At 61.9% G+C, this 16,399-nt stretch overlaps 1 protein-coding gene across 7 annotated transcripts in view; it reads right to left on the reverse strand.

Annotated features, from left to right (window-relative positions):
* Positions 1-12,748, reverse strand: part of MYRF (myelin regulatory factor) — a 32,277-nt gene extending 19,529 nt beyond the window's left edge. For 6 of the 7 annotated variants that reach the window (XM_037517686.2, XM_037517689.2, XM_037517688.2 and 3 more), the window contains exons 1-3: positions 12,666-12,748; positions 855-942; positions 390-653 (exon numbers count right to left, since the gene is read on the reverse strand). In XM_037517686.2, the coding sequence (XP_037373583.1) occupies positions 390-653; positions 855-942; positions 12,666-12,711 (398 nt within the window). In that variant the 5' untranslated portion in view covers positions 12,712-12,748. The remainder of the gene's footprint in view (positions 1-389; positions 654-854; positions 943-12,665) is intronic. The other variant, XM_054697556.1, reaches the window with a different exon arrangement.
* Between the last annotated feature and the right edge of the window lie 3,651 nt (positions 12,749-16,399).

Consider the following 16,399-nt stretch of genomic DNA (forward strand, 5'->3'; position numbering starts at 1 on the left):
AGCAGCTGGCATGGCGCAGGGAGGGGATGTGCATGCCGTGTATGCACATGCGTGCCTTGTGTGTGCACGTATGTGTCGGTGTTCCGTGCAGGTAAACAGCCCCCTCCTGTCCACTCTCTACACAACACTCAGATTTTTCTAGCACTCACGCCAGCCCTCATCACTCCCCGGCCCAGAACCCTGGGTGGCTGTCCACTGCCTCAGGAGAAAGCCGGTCCCCTCCTCGGCCGGGCCCCAGTCTGACCCATCCTCACCTCCCCACAGGGCAGCCCTGGCACCTGGCCCTTCCCACCGCTAGGCCTCAGCCAGCCCCAGGCCCACGGTCACTGCCCCCGCACCCTGCCTGCCCCCTGTGCCCACCCCCTTCCGCACTCCGGGCCCTCACTCACCCTGGGGCATAGGGAGCCTTGGGCTCCGCCTTGATGGGAGGCCCTGCACCCCCCAGGAAGGGCTTGGGCATGGCACCCATGCCGTTGTTGTTGTTGCAGTTGAGCGGGGCGCTGTAGCTCGGGGGTGGGAGGGGCCCATGGCGCCCTGGGGAGGGTCCACCCCCAGGGGGGCTCAGGTGGTGGACCCCACTGGAGCCGGGGATCGCTGGCTGCCCGTGGGGGTAGGAGGCCGCACTGGCTGGAGCAGAGATGTCAGGGAAGCAGCTGCGGAGAAGGGAGGAGGCTCAGTGGCCACCGGGACCCCAGCCGCCCCAGGTCCCCATCCGCAGGGCAGGGTGGAGTTGCAGAGGGGTCAGGGCTGCGAAGGGAGGGGGAGCGGCCTTCAGCGGTGGGGCCACATCACACCGCCCAGGTGAAGGGTGGGGGCCGAGGGGCTGGGTGGGGCCGAGGCGGTGGGGCACTCACAGGTCGGAGGCATCCTCCTTGCTGATGTACTCCTCCAGAATGCTGGTGTCTATGCTGGAAGGTTCCAGGGCACCGTTGATGTCATGGCCTGCAGGGCAGAGGGGCCTAGCTTGAGGAAGGGCCGCTCCTCTGGACTCCTAGGCCTCGGGGTCCGGGGCCCAGACCTCCAACCCTCCATCCTTCCCCAGACCAGGCTGTCCCACACATATGCCCGCAGGTCCTCCCCCTGTGCATGCAGGTTGGGGAGCCCTTCAGCGTCCACACTGACCCCATCCAGGAACACTGAGGTTGCTCCCCCAGTCCAGTCCCCGAGGGGCGGGGCCCCGAGTGCAGATCTGGCACAGACAGTACCCTCTTGCACCTCGGTATCCCCTTTTAGCCTCCTGACATGAACACATATCCTTGGGGTGCTGTGAGGTGCAAATAAGGCATTTTATTGAGTTGGGAGCCTCGTGGCTGCCGATCACCCCCAGTGACTTGGACCCAGACCCCATGACTCTCCTGCCCTGGGGGTCCCAGATGGCACATGGACGCATGGGAGCAGGTGGCTGGACTGGGCTGAACGTACACCCTGGGGGGCCCAGGGGGCTGGGGGAGCCTTCTATACCACAGGCCCCAGGTGCAGATAGAGAGGGAGCAGGATCACAAAATCAGGGGTGCTCAGAGCAGCCCATTCTTGGATCTTCCCTTCACCCCCATAGCAGGGGATGGGGTGCCTAGCACAGCTTTTCAGAGGAAGAAAGGGCCCGGAGAGCCGAGGGCTTGCCCTGGCCACACGGCAGAGAGGATGGCCTCAGCTGGCGCCTCCGCCCCGCCCTCTCCCGGCCCTCCCAGTTGGCCCAGCCCCAATCATCTCCCAGCAAAGTACCCAGCGCATTTGGGCATCGAGAGGGGAGGAGAGGGGGAGGCGCTGGCCTCTCCCCTCCCCGGGTCACCTTGCAGGGGGGGAGCCGGCGGGTGGGGTGATAAGGGGGCTGACGTGAGAGATGCGTCAACCCCGATAATAGAGGACGGCCCCACCCACGCCGCTGACCTAGGCTGGCTAGCCCCACTGAGGCAGGAGGCGCCCCTCCCGCAGACCCCCGGAACCACACATCTAGGGTTCGCACCTCCTGCTCCTCCCCTGTGGAGCCCAGACCTGGCTGGGGCACTCCTGCTGTGTGACCTTGGGCAGGTGACATCCCCTCTCTGAGCCTCAGTCACCTCATCAGTAAAATGGGAACATGAACAGCTAACACTTTCCAGGTCGTTTTCGGGTATGGGAAGTGTCCAGCCTGGTGGGTGCTCAGCCAAGGGAGTGGCAGTCCCTAGAGCCTGGGGTCCTCAGGAGCCCCCATCCCAGGCCCCTTCCTGGCCCTGGCCGGCATTTCAAGAATGCTGAGCCCCGCTTAGGTGATTAATGTGTGGCTAAGCCCTCCTAGGAGTCACGCGCTGCCCGCGACAGCCTCCTGCGGCCCCCCGCCCTCACCCAGCGGGAACAAGGGGCACCCACCGAGCCCGCTGGGCCCTGTGCGGCCTGGACAAGAGTTCTCAAGCCAGGAGTGACACTCTGCCTGCCCGGGGTTCCAGGGCACCCATCTCCACTCCAGCTCCCACCCCAATTACATGAAGGGCCCATTTATTGAGTGCCTACTGTGTGCCAGGGACTTCCGGAGCCAAGCACACGACTACAGGCGTTTATAGGCAGAATGACACGGACTCCTCCCAGCCTGTAATGGCTGCTGGGGACTGAGTGCCCACCAGCCCGGCACTCTCCTAAGAGCTCTCTGGTTTACCTCCCTGTCACCCAGGAAACTTGGCCTGACTAAGGTCACCCCCTTTGCCCCAAGAGATCAAGTCTCTGCTCCAGGCACCCCAGCAAGGGCTGGCTGCGAAGGGGAGATGGGGAGGTGGCTGCCGAGCCTCCCCATCCTGGGCTGCCCCAGAGGCTGGGTCTGGGGTTCCTGAGGGAGGGTCAAGCCGGGGGAAGGGGAGGGAGGGGGTACTGCAGCGTCACGCCCACCCTGGCTGCTGAAGTTGCAGGTTTTTGAGACTGAACTTGGAATCCACAGTGAATGATGGGGTGATGGTTCACGGTGTTGCTATTTATAACAGGGCGGCTCCTCCTGCCCTCCTCCCTTCCTCCGCCTCCTCCCCTGGCCAGGAGCCCTCCTAATCACCCCTAATCCTCCTGCCCACCTCCCCCCGGAATAGGGGGGCCTCAGGCGGAGGCATCCTGGGAGACCCTAATGAGAACCAGATGTGGTAGGGGGAGGAGAGACCCTCCGTGCCAGGGGCCGGGAGCACCGGAGGGTGGAGGAGGGCGGGGGTGGGGAACCACTAGGGCGGGGTAGGGGGGGTAGGGCCGTGGGGGCGTGAGGTGAGGGGCCCTGGAGGGCCTCTTAAGGGACACTGACCCTACACGCTCTTCTCTGGGAGCCCTAGAGGCCGGCCTCGTGTCCCCACGGGCAATCTACGGGGGACGGCCACCCCCAGGTGCCCTGCAAACTGCCTGGGGGCTTTCCAACCCAACAGTCTGGGAGCACAGGGTGGGAGTGAGGGCTTTTGAGAGCCAAGGGATTCCTGCGGCTGGAGAAGAGCCCCTAGAAGTGAGGAGAAGGCAGGGCCCTCTGGGCATACTCGGGCGCCCTCTTCCCCCGCTGCTTCACTGCATCAGGACCACAGATACCTGCCAGGTAGGCACTAAGCCTGTCTCATGCTGGTCCTCAAGACCAACGTCCCCAACCAGAAAAGGGCACCACAAGATCACAAACCAGCAGCCCTGTCCTTCCCCGAGATCTTTCAACGACCTCTCAGCACTACCTCTTCTCCCGCCCCAGCTCCCCCGACAACTCTTCGGGGCCAGCCAGAGAGACTGCCCCTCGCACACCAGGGCCTTGGCACCTGTCCTTGCCTCTGCTGCACGAAGACGGTTCCTGTTCACGCTGTAGGTCTCGTCAGAAGTGTGGGTCCCACTCAGACGGCCCATCCTCTTGAGTGCACGGCACCCGCTTCCTCTCCTCCCTCTCCCCCCCCCTGCACGCGCTCTGCTCTCCTAGCACAGGTCTCACGGGCCCGTGGGCATCTGTCGCAGCCCGTCACTCCCCCCGACCCCCCCAGCAGTCACTGCACCCGGCCGGCTGCACGCGCACACTTGGCCCACATGGACGGAACTGTTGGAACAGCCCCCCAGGACAGGTGTTTTCTGGTTCTCCATTTTACAGGTGAGGAAACTGAGACTCAGGAAGCGTAAGGGCGGTGCCGCAGCTTACAGTAGGGGCCCTGCCCTGTTCTGTTCCTCTGGGACATAAGCGTCTAAGCATGCAGTAGGCATGCAGTAAATGCTCATGGAATGAATGCGCAAAGAGGCAAAGGGGGGCACCGGAGTGAGGCCTGTGTCTGGGGACTTCCGCCAGGCTTGCGGTGGTTGGGGTCTGGGTTGGAAGGGCCCCACCAGGTACTGCCCCCACCTGCTGAGCTGTGCTCCCCGCTGCTCCTCACTACTAGGCCCTGTATCACCTGTCATCGAACAGCGGCCAGACTCGGCCTTCCCAGGCAGGCTGGGTCTGGGCTGTGGGAAGGAAGGTCCCTCCCCTCCCCTTGTCTCCTGTTAAGGTCTCCCTGCTGGGCAGGAGAGGCGCCCAGGGGACACAGGCCAGGTGTGGGACGAGGGTGAGTGCGAGCCCAGGTGGCCCCTCCCAGCCCCCTCCTTGTGCTCATGCACCCCCCTCCCCACCAGCTGTGGCCACTGGCTGAGTCTCGGTCATTGTCCTGGAGAACGGGGGAGGGTGGGGACGCGGCACAGTGGGAGGCTTGTGCCCTGCCCACACACCCCCTGCCCGTCAATGGGGCACTTGTCAATTCATGCCCCAAACATGGCGGAAATCCCATCGGCCACGTGGCCATCGGCAGGGCAGGCCAGGCCTCAGGAGGCTGGCCAGGGCTCGCTGATCTGAACCTGGGGCTGAGAGGGCACAGGGCCCAAGCCTGTCCTCCCCAGGCATCTGAATCTGAGGGGTACCCTGGTTTCAGGAAGGTGTGGTCAGGCACTGCCTACCTTAGCTCCCCCATGAGGCCCTAAGGGACTCCTGAGGTCAAAGAGGTCCGGCTGCTAAGGTGGGACCCCTACTTCACTGCTATATGGCCCTCTGCAAGTGACCTTACCTCGCTGAACCCCGGCTTCCCTCTCTATCAAGTAGAGCAGGAATCCCTGCACCCTGGGTGGCTGTGAGTCTTCAGTGGGTGGTGGGAAAGCTCCTGGCCTGGGAGGCCATTCCTCAGCCAGTGTTAACTGCTCTGTTTCTATTTCTCTGGGGACTCCCACTTCTTGCCCCCAAGCCTCCACCCATGCCTTATTGCATTCCTGCTCTGGGGGCCTCCAAACCTTCTCCAGAGCAGGACCAGCTCACTGGCACATGCACAACACAGTCTAGCCTCCAGGCCTCAGCTCTAGCCATCCTCCAGTGAATCAACCTTCTGTGATGGCCTGCCTGGCCCAGCAGCCCCTCTGCCATCACCCCAGTCACAGAGCACCCCTATATTACAAAGCTAATCAACATGCTCCAAAGCAGTTCACTCTAGGATGGGACACAGTGGGCTTTTACCTCCTTTGGTTTGGATTTTTTTCTCTTTACTAATATGATCTTTGATTAATATAATTGTTAGTTGTCCCTGCTTCAGGCTTTAACTTGTGGCTACCGTCTCCTCACTCAACATGCCTTTAGGTCAGATGCTTGGTTTGCAAGTTACTCTTGCCTCTCTGCATCCAATTCCCAGTTAGTGTTGGGTCAACTGATGAGGATGTGGCTCTTGAGTCACTGCCCATCAGGTTCACAGATCAAAGCTAGAGTGGTTTTTGTTCCCTCTCAACTTCTTGACAAAATGAAACAGAATCCAGCATCCCTCCTACAAGGACCCATCTCCTCCAGGGATCTTCAGCCACCCTGGGTGACAACTCTGTCCTCCCAAAGTCCCACATGGATGCCACCTTGTCCAGTTGATCATAAGGCTGAGCTGTCAGTTTCAAGTGCTCCCAAGTTACGTGCAAAAGAACGGAGGCCAGCAGCTATCACATGCTCATAGGAGGGAACCCACATTGGTCTCTAGGGAGGTCCCCATTGCTTGGGGGGGTCCCCAGCCCAGACTCTACAGGGTAAAGTTAGCTCCCATCTGGTGTCCTCAGTCTGTATCCACAGGCACTAGGATGGGAGAAGTGGGGACAAGGGCAGGTGTCCACCAGGGTTACCTCTGCCATTGTGTTCACATACCAGCCCGTCCCAATGCACGTGTATATGCGGGCACACCCCAGGCATACATCCACCAACACATGGGTGATCGTGTACATACAAACACATGTACACATAGCGTATCCTCCCATACTGACACACACTAGCCTGCTCCACATGTGCTCGCTCATTCATTCAGTCATTCAATTCTTTATTGAGCCACTACTATGGGTCAGACATAGTGTAAGGCCCTGGGGATCCAGCAATAAACAAAACAGACAAAACCTCCTGCCCACACGGAGCTGACATTTGAGGAGAAGACTCAGATGACAAAAGAGATGGGTAAAATCCACGCCATTCTGGAAGGTGACAAATACCTTGGAGAAGAAAAAGAGGGGTGGGGTGGGGTGCCAGAGGACCAGGGAATGAATTGTAATTTTAAATAAGGTGATCAGGGACGGCCTCCCTAAGGCAAGATATGAAGCAGGTGAGCCACGTGGCTTTCTGGGAAAACACATCCCAGGTGATGAGGTGCCAGTGCAAAGGCCCTGAGGCACAAGCACATGTGTGCATGTATCCCAACACGCCTCAGGCACGTGTCTACATGTGCACATAAATGCTCATGAATGACGCAGGCCAACACATCTCCTCATCGGCTCCAGCCGGAGCCAGATCCAACCGAGCAAACTGTTCCATAGACCATGGAGTCCCCTACCAAAGACAGCAGCCCCCGCGCCCCCCACACTGTCTCCAAGCTAGCAGGACAGGAAACGGGGAGTAACACAGGAGGGAGAAATGAGACTCGGGGACTGAGAAGATGAAGAGGGGTGTGAGGGAAGGCTCCAAAGTAGGTGGGAACCCCAGACTCCGCAGTGGAGAGACAGAGACTGGAGGGATCCAGGTCAGATGGAGGGAGAATTTTCTGGCCACTTTAGCCTGGACACAGGGGCAGGACAGGATGCTGTGGAGTTCCCTGTCACAGTCCAGGCCAGTGGGGGTCTGGACCCAACTGTCCTCTCCCCCACCCGGAGATTGTCCTTCCTCACCCTCCTACTCCAGGCCTAAGCGTCTCGAGGTCTCACTGCTTACATCCCGCAAACTTGACACCCTGAGGGCTCTGCAGCCCAGAGAGGTCAGGGGTCGAACAAAGTCACCCAGCACAGCCATCGGTGGTGGATCCGGACCCTCAGAAGCAAGGAGAGGCGCCTTCCTGGCCCCAAGCCAGGCTGCTCTGGCTGTGATGGGCTGCAGGCTGGAAGGCTCGGGACCCCGTTCAGCTCTGCTGCGGCCGCCCTCACCTCCCTGTCCTGCCTCAGCACTCCTCTTTCAGAAACAAGGGGACACCACCCACGCTTCCTGGCAGCCCCAGTACTCCCAGGAGATGACATAGGCCAATACCCCTGGCCTGGGTGTGGCAAGCAAAGACAAAGGACAGTCAAGCCCCATCCCCCTGGCCTGCTGGCCCCGGCCCAAGTTCCGCATCTCTGAGGTGCCCCACCTGGAGGGTCCCGAGACAGAGCTCACCCCACAGGGCTGGAGATGCCCCTCATGCCTGGCTAGGCAGCTCGGGGGGGGGGTGAGGGGCTTTCCCAAGGTACCCAGCCCCAGCCACGGGTCCCAGGCCAAGTCTGAGGCTCAACTCTCTCTATGGACCAGTAAATGCTCAAAGTGGGGAGCACAGCACCACCGTGAGCCTGCCCAACGGGGCTGCACAAGCCCCGCGGGATGGGAATCGCCAGCCTGGCTGACGCTTAGGGAGGGCGACCCGCACTAGGCGCTGTTTCCCCCCGGAAGCCTGCGAGGCGAGCCCCGGGACCACAGCCACATTCCCACTTGCCAGCAGAGGCGAGGAGCGAAGCAGAGCAGGGCCAAGGCCAGGAGATGGGCTTGGGGAGCAGCAGAGCTGGGAACGGACGGGCAGCCAGTTCCTAGAGGATGTCCCCCGCCCGCAGCCACAGGCCACGGGCACCCAAAAGCTGCAGGGGCTGGAGAACTCCAGGAGGGAGAGGAGGCCCCCACCCACCCCAGCACCCTGGGCTGTGAGGGAAACTGAGGCCCAGAGGAGGGAGCTGGGCTGCAAGCAGGAAGAAAGTAGAAAGGAAGGGCAGGCGGCCTGGGTGGGGCGGGTCCCCCCCACACACACACCAGGTTAACCATTCAGTTAATGATTTCTGCTCCCCGGAGCTTATCTGGAGGGTAAAGTCCAAGCGCTGTAGCCAATCAGCAGCTTTGCTGGGCTATTTCCCAGCAGCCTCTGCTGCTAGGCACCTGCCCCCCCCCCCACACGTCCCATAAGCTCTGAAGAGTGAGGGAGTCGGGGGCCAGGTCCCCAGAGTGTCCTGTCATTCCCCCTCCTGCAACACCATGCTTGGCTCTACCTGAGACCCCCAGGGGCACTCTGCCCCGACTCAGGACAGGCCTTGAGACCAGCAGGCTGGAAACAGCCCATTCCTGTTCCTCTCCCCTGCACTGACCCCAGGCCCTCCCAGAGAGCTGGCTTCCTGGGGTGCACCCCACCCCCAACCCCCACCCCCGCCCCTGTTCTCATAGCCATTGTTGCCTCCATTGAACCTGAGAGCATTTCCTTCCCCCCACCCTGTTGGGGTGGCCCTGTGCTGGGTGTCCAGGACATGGGATGAGTCAGACACCCCGCGCTGCCCTCCCTCTGGACACCTGGGAGGTGGGGCTGCCATCAGTTAGATGAACTGGGACTGGGGTAGGAGGCGTTGGGGGGCTATGGGTAGAACCATCTCATTTCCTTGGGAGTCTGGGGTTTGGCTGCCTCCCGCCTTCTATTTACGCCCGGGCACACTGTAGACAGGCTGAGATGAGGCACCATGCCACCCCCACACCCCAGCTCAGTCGGACTCCTGTTGGGTGGACGTCTTCTCCTCCAGTGGTCAGTGATTTCTGGGCCTTCTGCCCTCAGGGGGCAGAGAAGCAGGCCCCTGCCTCCAGGCCCTGCTGGCAGGGGAGAGAGCAGGGGTGGGGCTGGGGTCAGCCCTGGCTCACTCTGCCTGACAACTTCTCCCGAGCAGTCTTGATGCCAGGGGTCCATGCCAGCCTTCCCCACCCCTATCGGGGAGGTGCAGGAAAGGTAGCTTCAAGCCACATCCTGGTGCCCTGGGGGGCTGTGGGGAGCCCAGCCCCTCTGTGTCCATGGTACAGGTCCTCTTGGGAAGATCACAGTGAAAGGCCCTACTCTGGGGGAGCCGCTGACTACCTGGGGGGGACGTGGGGTTGGAGGGAAGTAGCCAGCCCAGGTGAGGTCTAGAAAGGGCGAAACCCTGCTTTCCACCGGGGGCCTGATGAGGTTCTGGGGTCTGAGTGCAGGTTCCCCAACCTGTGCAGCACTTTCTGGAAGTCAGCAGTTTCTCTCAGTCTGTCAAGATTCCTCCACACTCACCTGCTTTCTGGGGGCGCTGGCTAGTCACTCAAGCCCCACATGCCCCTGGACGACACCCTCCCCTGCATGCTTTAAAATTTAAAACATCCTGCTTCTGTGTCTGGGAGAAAAGACCTTCTCTGCCACCCCCTCCTGCCCTGCAGGGAAGAAAAGCAGCCCAGGGGCCTCCCTGGTGGTGCAAGTGGTTAAGCACCGCACTACGGGGCAATCCGCAGCCTCTGCAGCACGAGTTCCATTCCCGGCCAGGGAGCAACACACATGGCACAGCAGACCTCTCCTGTCTCGCCCGCTGCTCCCCTCAGCAGTGGATTTCAGTGGATCTGCCTGTTCTGCTCCCCACTCTGTCTTTGGTGAATCCTCTCACCCCCTGGCACCTCTGGCCTGTACCCCAGTTCTTGTATGCATGCATAAATAAAAAAAGAAAAGAAAAGCAGCCCAGAGCGTAGGAGCTCCGCACAGGGTCACAAAGCTCTCTGCGGCCAAGCCTCACGGTCGCCGCTGAGGTCCTCAGGATCCCCTGATGCTGCCTGGTGCCAGAGCCACCTGCGCCGCGATCCAGTTACCTGCTGGGAGCCAGTGCATCCTGCGCGGAGAGCCCCTCTCTGCAGGCCTGTGCCCGCCAGTCTGGGAGGCATGGCTTCCCTCTGGAGGATTAACTGGGAGGTCACGGGGACCTGGCTGTGCCAGCCTCGAGGACTGCCCTACCTTGCCTCCCACCCGAGATCCAAAGCGCCTTAGCCCCTGGCCCACTGTCCCAGGCCACCGCACAGGCGGGCCCAGGACCTGCGCTGGCGTGCCTTGGTGTGGCCCTGCCAGGAGAGGGGCCTCCGTGTGTCCCTGTTCCTTCAGCGAAGCCCTTTCCCATCTGCAAGCCCACAGCCCAAAGCATAGACCCTCGCCCTGTGCCCCTGTTCAGAGGCAGTGACCAAGGCCAAGCAGGGGACCAGGATGACAATTCAGGGGTCCCCTGTCCCGAGTCAAAAAGCGCCTGTTGCTCCCACAAGGGCAGGAAGTCGTCCACACCACAAAGCACGCTTCCCACCCTATTCTCAGGAACACACGCGGGCCCGGCCTTCCGGGGTGCTCCCTATCGCCAGCCACACTGGTCCCCCACACCCCACAGCCCACCTGACTCCCTCCCAGGGGCCAAATGGCCCCAGCGCCCCTGGCCCTCAGCATCCAGGTCTCCCACCCCCCAAATCTGGGCTTGGGGAACACTTTCCCAGACCCAGCTCCCTCGGGAGAGGCAGGCAGCCCCACACCCCGCCCCTGCTCCCCACAGACATTCTTGAGTCTCCTCTTATCTCTCTGGAGGGAGCAGCGCATGGCTGAGCTGTGGCGTCAGCCCCCACCCCCCACCCACGGCCAGGAGGGAGAGCTTGGCTCAGCAGAAGGGAGCCCAGGCCAGGCAGGCCCACCCTCACAGGGGGCCCAGGGTCCTGGAGGAGGGGGCGTGGGGTATCTGCAGGAAGCAAGGGGGCTTGACCTGTGGGTCCTCCGGGATATCTGGTAGGCTCAAGGCACCAGAAAACAGTGCCCCCCAAACAAGGACTAGTGCCCCCTTCCTACCTCCTCAGATCCCCTCGCCCCCCATAAAGCCCCTCTGTGCCTCCTGCGGGGTGAACAAACAGTGCCTGGGGAGAATGAGCCCATGGGATGGACGGGGGTTGCCTAGGAGCCTCCAAAAGCCCTTCTACTCCCAGGTCAACCATCTGATCCAGTCCAGACTTGATTTCTGGGGGCCTGGGGCTACTGCGGTGTTCATATCCTGAGGCTTGGGGATGCCCTTACCCAGGCAGCTCACTAAGCAGGAGTGGACAAGGGCTCCTGGCCCCAATCACAAAAAGGGAGGAACTGAGGCACAGGAAGGCCTTCTTCGCTCCCTCATGGGACTCCAAAATGTGGGCGCTGGGCTTGAACCTGGCCTCCAATTCCCTGCCCCACACCCAAGAACCCCAGCACACTGCCCTGGACCATCGCCACCCCCAAGGGCAGGATCACGCTTGGGAAGGCTCTGGATCACTTTGCTCTGTGTTCCCCAGGCCTCGAGGCGCAGACTATACTAGGGGGCTGGGGAGGGCACGGGCAGGCTTTTAGCTCCCCAAGTTGGTAAAGAGGGGAACAAAGGGGCCAGAGGACCAGGCTAGATGCTCCACTCAGGTCTGAGGAGCCGAGGGCCTGGGACAGGTCAGCCTGCACCTTTGCCCTCCCCCCCCACTTGCGCACTGGCCCATCCTTCAGATTGGGGGGATGGGGACAGCCCTCAGGAGGGGCAGGGGCTACTCAGGAAAAGGGGAGGGGAGCTGCATTGCTCTGGGAGCAGACCTCCAAAACCAGGGATGGGGGAGAAGGAAATATTGTGTGCAGATTCCAGTTCTGGGGAGGTCCCGGGGGTTAAGGTGAGGGGGTGAGGGGTCCAGCTCCAGGATAGGTGTGGGGGACACAGCTCTGCTGGCAGATTTGGGGCATAGCTTTGGAAGGGTCTCGGCACGAAGGTGGCTGGCAGCAGAGATGTCAACTACAAGAAGCTTCCAGCCCTCGGAAGGGGTGGGGGGGATCCAGCTACAGGAAGAACATTGCAGAGGGGCTCCTGGCTGCCTCCAGGGGATCCGCACGCCAGGGCGGCGCAGCCTTGACAAGGTAGTGGCAGCTCTGAAGGGGGTTGCGTCTCAAAGGAGGTCCTAGGCTCAGGGAGCACAGCAGGCAGGACCCAGCTCCCCAAGTCAGGCTAGGGGGCGGGGGCCAACATGAAAGGTACGGGGGGGCCGGGGTCCCTAGTGGGGGTCCTAATCTCTGAGAGTAGGGGCTCCAGCGCAGGCATCAGGAGGCGTGGACCATCTGGTCCTCACAGGGGTCTGGGTCTGGATGAGGTTCAAGGAAGCAGAGCAGAAGGTCCCCAGACTCTGGACCTGGGGCGAGGGGTCAGAACTTAGGGGGGACTGCAGGTCCCAGAAGGCATGAGGGAGGCCCGGGTATGAAAGGAAACACAGCTCCGGGGAAGTCGTGTTTGGGGCTGGGGTGGGGGGGCGCCCAACTTCAGCGGGGACTCCCAGGTCTCGGAGGGAGGCCGCCCACCGGAGGGGCGCAGCGAGGGGACCTTCTGAGCTGGGGGGTCTCAGTCGGAGGTCCCAGTGCCCGGCGATCGCGGGGGTGTCCCAGCGCCCGAGGGGGCCCCGCCGCCCCCAGCCCCGCACCCCTCACCTTCAAAGAAGCGCTGCAGCGCCTCGGTCTCGTCCACCACCTCCATGTCTGGCCGCCCGGCGCGCTCGCCCGGCCCCGCTACAGCCCGGCCCGGGGGCGCGGCATCGCCGGCGCGGCCCGCGCGACAGTCCCGGCTCGGCTCCGGCCGCCGTCCCGCCCGGCCCGCCGCGGAGCTCGCCCCCGCGCGGCTGGCCCGGCCCCCGCCCGCCCCGGCGCCCCGCCCGCCGCCGCGCACGGCGCCCCCTGCCGGCCGGCCCGCGCGCCGCCCCGCTCCGGGCTCGGCCCCCCGGGAGGCCCGGCGGGGCCGGGGCTGGGGCTCCGCGGGCGGCCTCGCTGCGGAGAGGGGCGGGCGCGGGGCCAGCCGCCGCCGGTGGCCGGGGGCTGGGGCTGGGGCTGGGGCGGGCGGCCGCTCCCAGGTGCCCCAAGCCCCTGCCCTCCCCTTGGGCAGGGAGGAGAGGATTCGGGGTCTGAAGCTTAGATTGCAGAACCAGTCCTCACACATCGCCCGGCCAGGCCCGGCAGGAACAGCCACCTGCGTTTAATGAACACCTATTATGTGCCGCTCCCGACCCAGCCAAACTGCCCAGACTTTCTCCTCCCTGAACTCTACCATCTTCTCAAATCACTTTTTTAAAAATGGAAATCAGATCATGTTATTCCTTTGCTAAGACCAGTGGTTTCCTTTTGCACTTACAACAGCATCTCAACCTTTGGCTCTGGTTTCCAAGGACTCAGGGGAGCTGCCTCCGCCTGGACCACTGACCCCCGTCTCTAGCCTTGTCTCCACTGCTCCCTAAGTCACAGTCATCGTGACCTCCTTGGCCTCACTCCAACATATCAGGGCCACACCTGCCTTGGGGCCTTGGCACATGCTGTTCCATCCATCTCTAATGCTTGTCCCCACATAGCTGGGTTCTTTCTCAGGAGGCAGGTCTCAGCTCACACATCACCTCTCTGACCATCCTACTTCAATCCAGCGGTTCCTTCTACCCAGGCCTTCCCTCCTCACCAGGTTAAAAAAAAAAATTACTTACTTTTTGTTACTATCCTCCTCCCCACTCCAAAGTGGAAGCCCTGTGAGTGTGCAAGGCTACTCTGGCTTGGTCACTGCTGTCACTTCAACACCAAGAATACCACCTGGCACACAGTAGGGCTACATGAATATGCATAGAATGAATGGACAGTGGCATCTTCAAACAGCAAATCCTGGACTCTGAAACCTCGGAAGCAGACAGTTCTAGAATCCTGAACCTGGAGAATCATCTCACTATAGTGGTTCAACTCACTGCCTCTTGGGACACTCAGATACAGCAGATCAAACCTGCCCCACCCCAGACCTGAGAGTATACCCTGAGGCCCAGTGTGGCAGGACCTGCTGGTAGCTCAAAACACCAGCCTAACCCAGTGGTCTCGGCTCTGCCAGGTGGTGGCCCCCAGAGGAGAGCGGCCAGCCAGCTGGGTCACCCAGTGGGGCTGGGGGGACAGCTTGCCAAGTTGCTCCCGGCCAGCCAGGGGGGAGGGGTGGCCAGGGCCTGAGCCCAGATGTGGCCCAGTCAGCAGGACAAGCGGCGGCCCGCTGAGGAGGGTCAATGCCACGACAGTTCTGGGCCCGGGGGAGGGGCTGCCCAGGCCGGCGGGGCTCACAATGAGGTTTTGTCACTCTGGGGGCAGATCGCTGGGTTGTTGCTCTTAGATATATAGACGGGGTTTTGCCGGAGGCCCCAGCTGTGTGTGCTGACCGGTGCCCCCCCAGGGCAGCAGAGGGGGGAGAGGGCAACACTGAGATGCCTTTTCTTTTCTAGCTGACACCCCAGAGGTTTTTCTCCCTCTGCAGCCGCCCTTAAGACAATTGTTATTCTCTGCTCTGCCCCTGCCCCCACCCGAGTCAGGCCTGCCTTGGACACAGTGGCCACAGTGGCCACAGCCTACCTACCTACGGGGTGATTTTTTTCCCAATGAATTTATTTTAGGAGTTGCTGGACCACCTGGAGAACCCAGTTCTTCATAAGCCCCCTGCCCCTTACAGGTCTTTCCACCCTACATGGGGGCTAAATGTCCACTATTTGAGGACCGTCCTGATGGGGGGAGCCAAGCATCGCCCTAGCCTTATCTTGGTCATGGGGGTAGGGGGTGGGGGGAGTGTGAGGGGAGCAGGGACATGCAGATCTCGTCCCCAACCCACAGCTACTCAGGTTGGATGATCAAGTCTTTGGGGTAGCCTTGAGGTTGGACGGGGGGTGGGGGAGAATGCAGGCTCCTGTGAATCCCATGGCAGCTGGCTAAGGGGTCCCGTCCCTGCCATCCGACTTCACCAGGATGCAGTGTCCCCAGGAACGTTCATCTCTAGGCCCAGGGAGAGGGGTGCCTGAGATGTCCCAGAGTCTAGGCATTAGCCAAGAGTTGAGATTGCCAGCCCCAAGTCCATAACAAAGTTGGGGACCCAGCCTGACTGGAACAGAGGCTGAGAGAGGGTGGTGGCCGGTGAAGGAGCCCCAGAGCGTCTTGAATAACTGGACCTTGAGGACACCCCCCCACACCCCGCACTCCCTCCCCACCCGTCACAGTGTGGGCGGGTCACAGGCTTCAGTTCCACGCTAGCCCACCGTTCCTGCTTCCTGCTCTGAAGTGCCTGCTAAGAAAGAGATGGATCAACGGTGCCTTCTAGATTCCGGGTCAGTTCCCAGCTCCGGCTGGAGCGGCAGTAGCGCCAGGAGGAGGCAGCAGGACCAAAGGCAGTCCTGGGGAAAGGGAGGCGGGGACTGGAGGGGACTCCACCAGTGTGGCGGCCGGCCCAGCGAGGGTGGGGCTCTGCCCACTGGCCAGGCGAACCGGCCTCCCTAGGGCAGGGCTCCTGGCCTCCCTGGGTCCACACAGCCCTGCCATCTGCCCATTTTGGAGGAAGAGAGGGAAGACCAAAGAAGCCAGAGGCGCAGCGCCCTGCCCTGGGGAAGGGGCTCCCTACCTGGGACCCTAAAGGGGACCATCCCCCCACCTCCTCCCGCTGTGACAGGAGGGGCAGCCCTGGGTCCTGAATGGGGAAGGGACAGGGAGGCAGCGCCGCCCACCAGCCTCACCCTCCTTAGAGAACCTCGGTGAGCTGCGCTCAGTTGTGTGACCTTGGGCAAGCCACAGACCCTCTCTGGCCCTCAGTTTCTTCTGCTTCTGCCCCACTACTTGGATGGGGACTTGTAAACCAGGAGACGAGGGTAGAGGGTAGAGTGCAAAGACCCTCTGCAAACCATTAGGTTAAGGGAGACGTGGATTCTGGTGCTGGGTCTGTGCCCACCCCCACACCCGAGTGACCTTCATGACATCTTTGCCCTGATCTGGCCTCAGTTTCCTCTTCTGTTTAGAGGCCAAAGGTGAAAACAGACACTGTGCTATCACCTCCTCAACACCCACCATGTAGTGTGACTGTGCGCGTGTGACCAAGGGGAAGGTCAAGGTTAGGTCAAAATTTGGCTGGGTTTGTGCCTAGGCCAGACCCTGCAGGTCACGGTGGGGTTGGCTAGAGGAAGAGCGCCCCCTGCTGTGTGGAGGGACTGAGCATGGGCCCAGCGGGAGGCTCAGTTGCCCACAAGGTCCTGCAGATGCCCCCAAAGCTTCACTGCCCGGGAGCCCAGGTGGGACGGGGTGCCCTCCAGGGAAGTCCTCAGCAAAGTCCTCCAATGCCCCTTGCATTTCGACCTTCCCCACAGAGGGGGGGTGTGTTGGAGTCCTCCCTTGCTCTAGGT

This window comes from Talpa occidentalis, unplaced genomic scaffold (genome assembly GCF_014898055.3).
Source record: "Talpa occidentalis isolate TD23 unplaced genomic scaffold, MPIMG_talOcc4v2.1 talOcc4.17, whole genome shotgun sequence".
Taxonomy (NCBI): domain Eukaryota; kingdom Metazoa; phylum Chordata; class Mammalia; order Eulipotyphla; family Talpidae; genus Talpa; species Talpa occidentalis.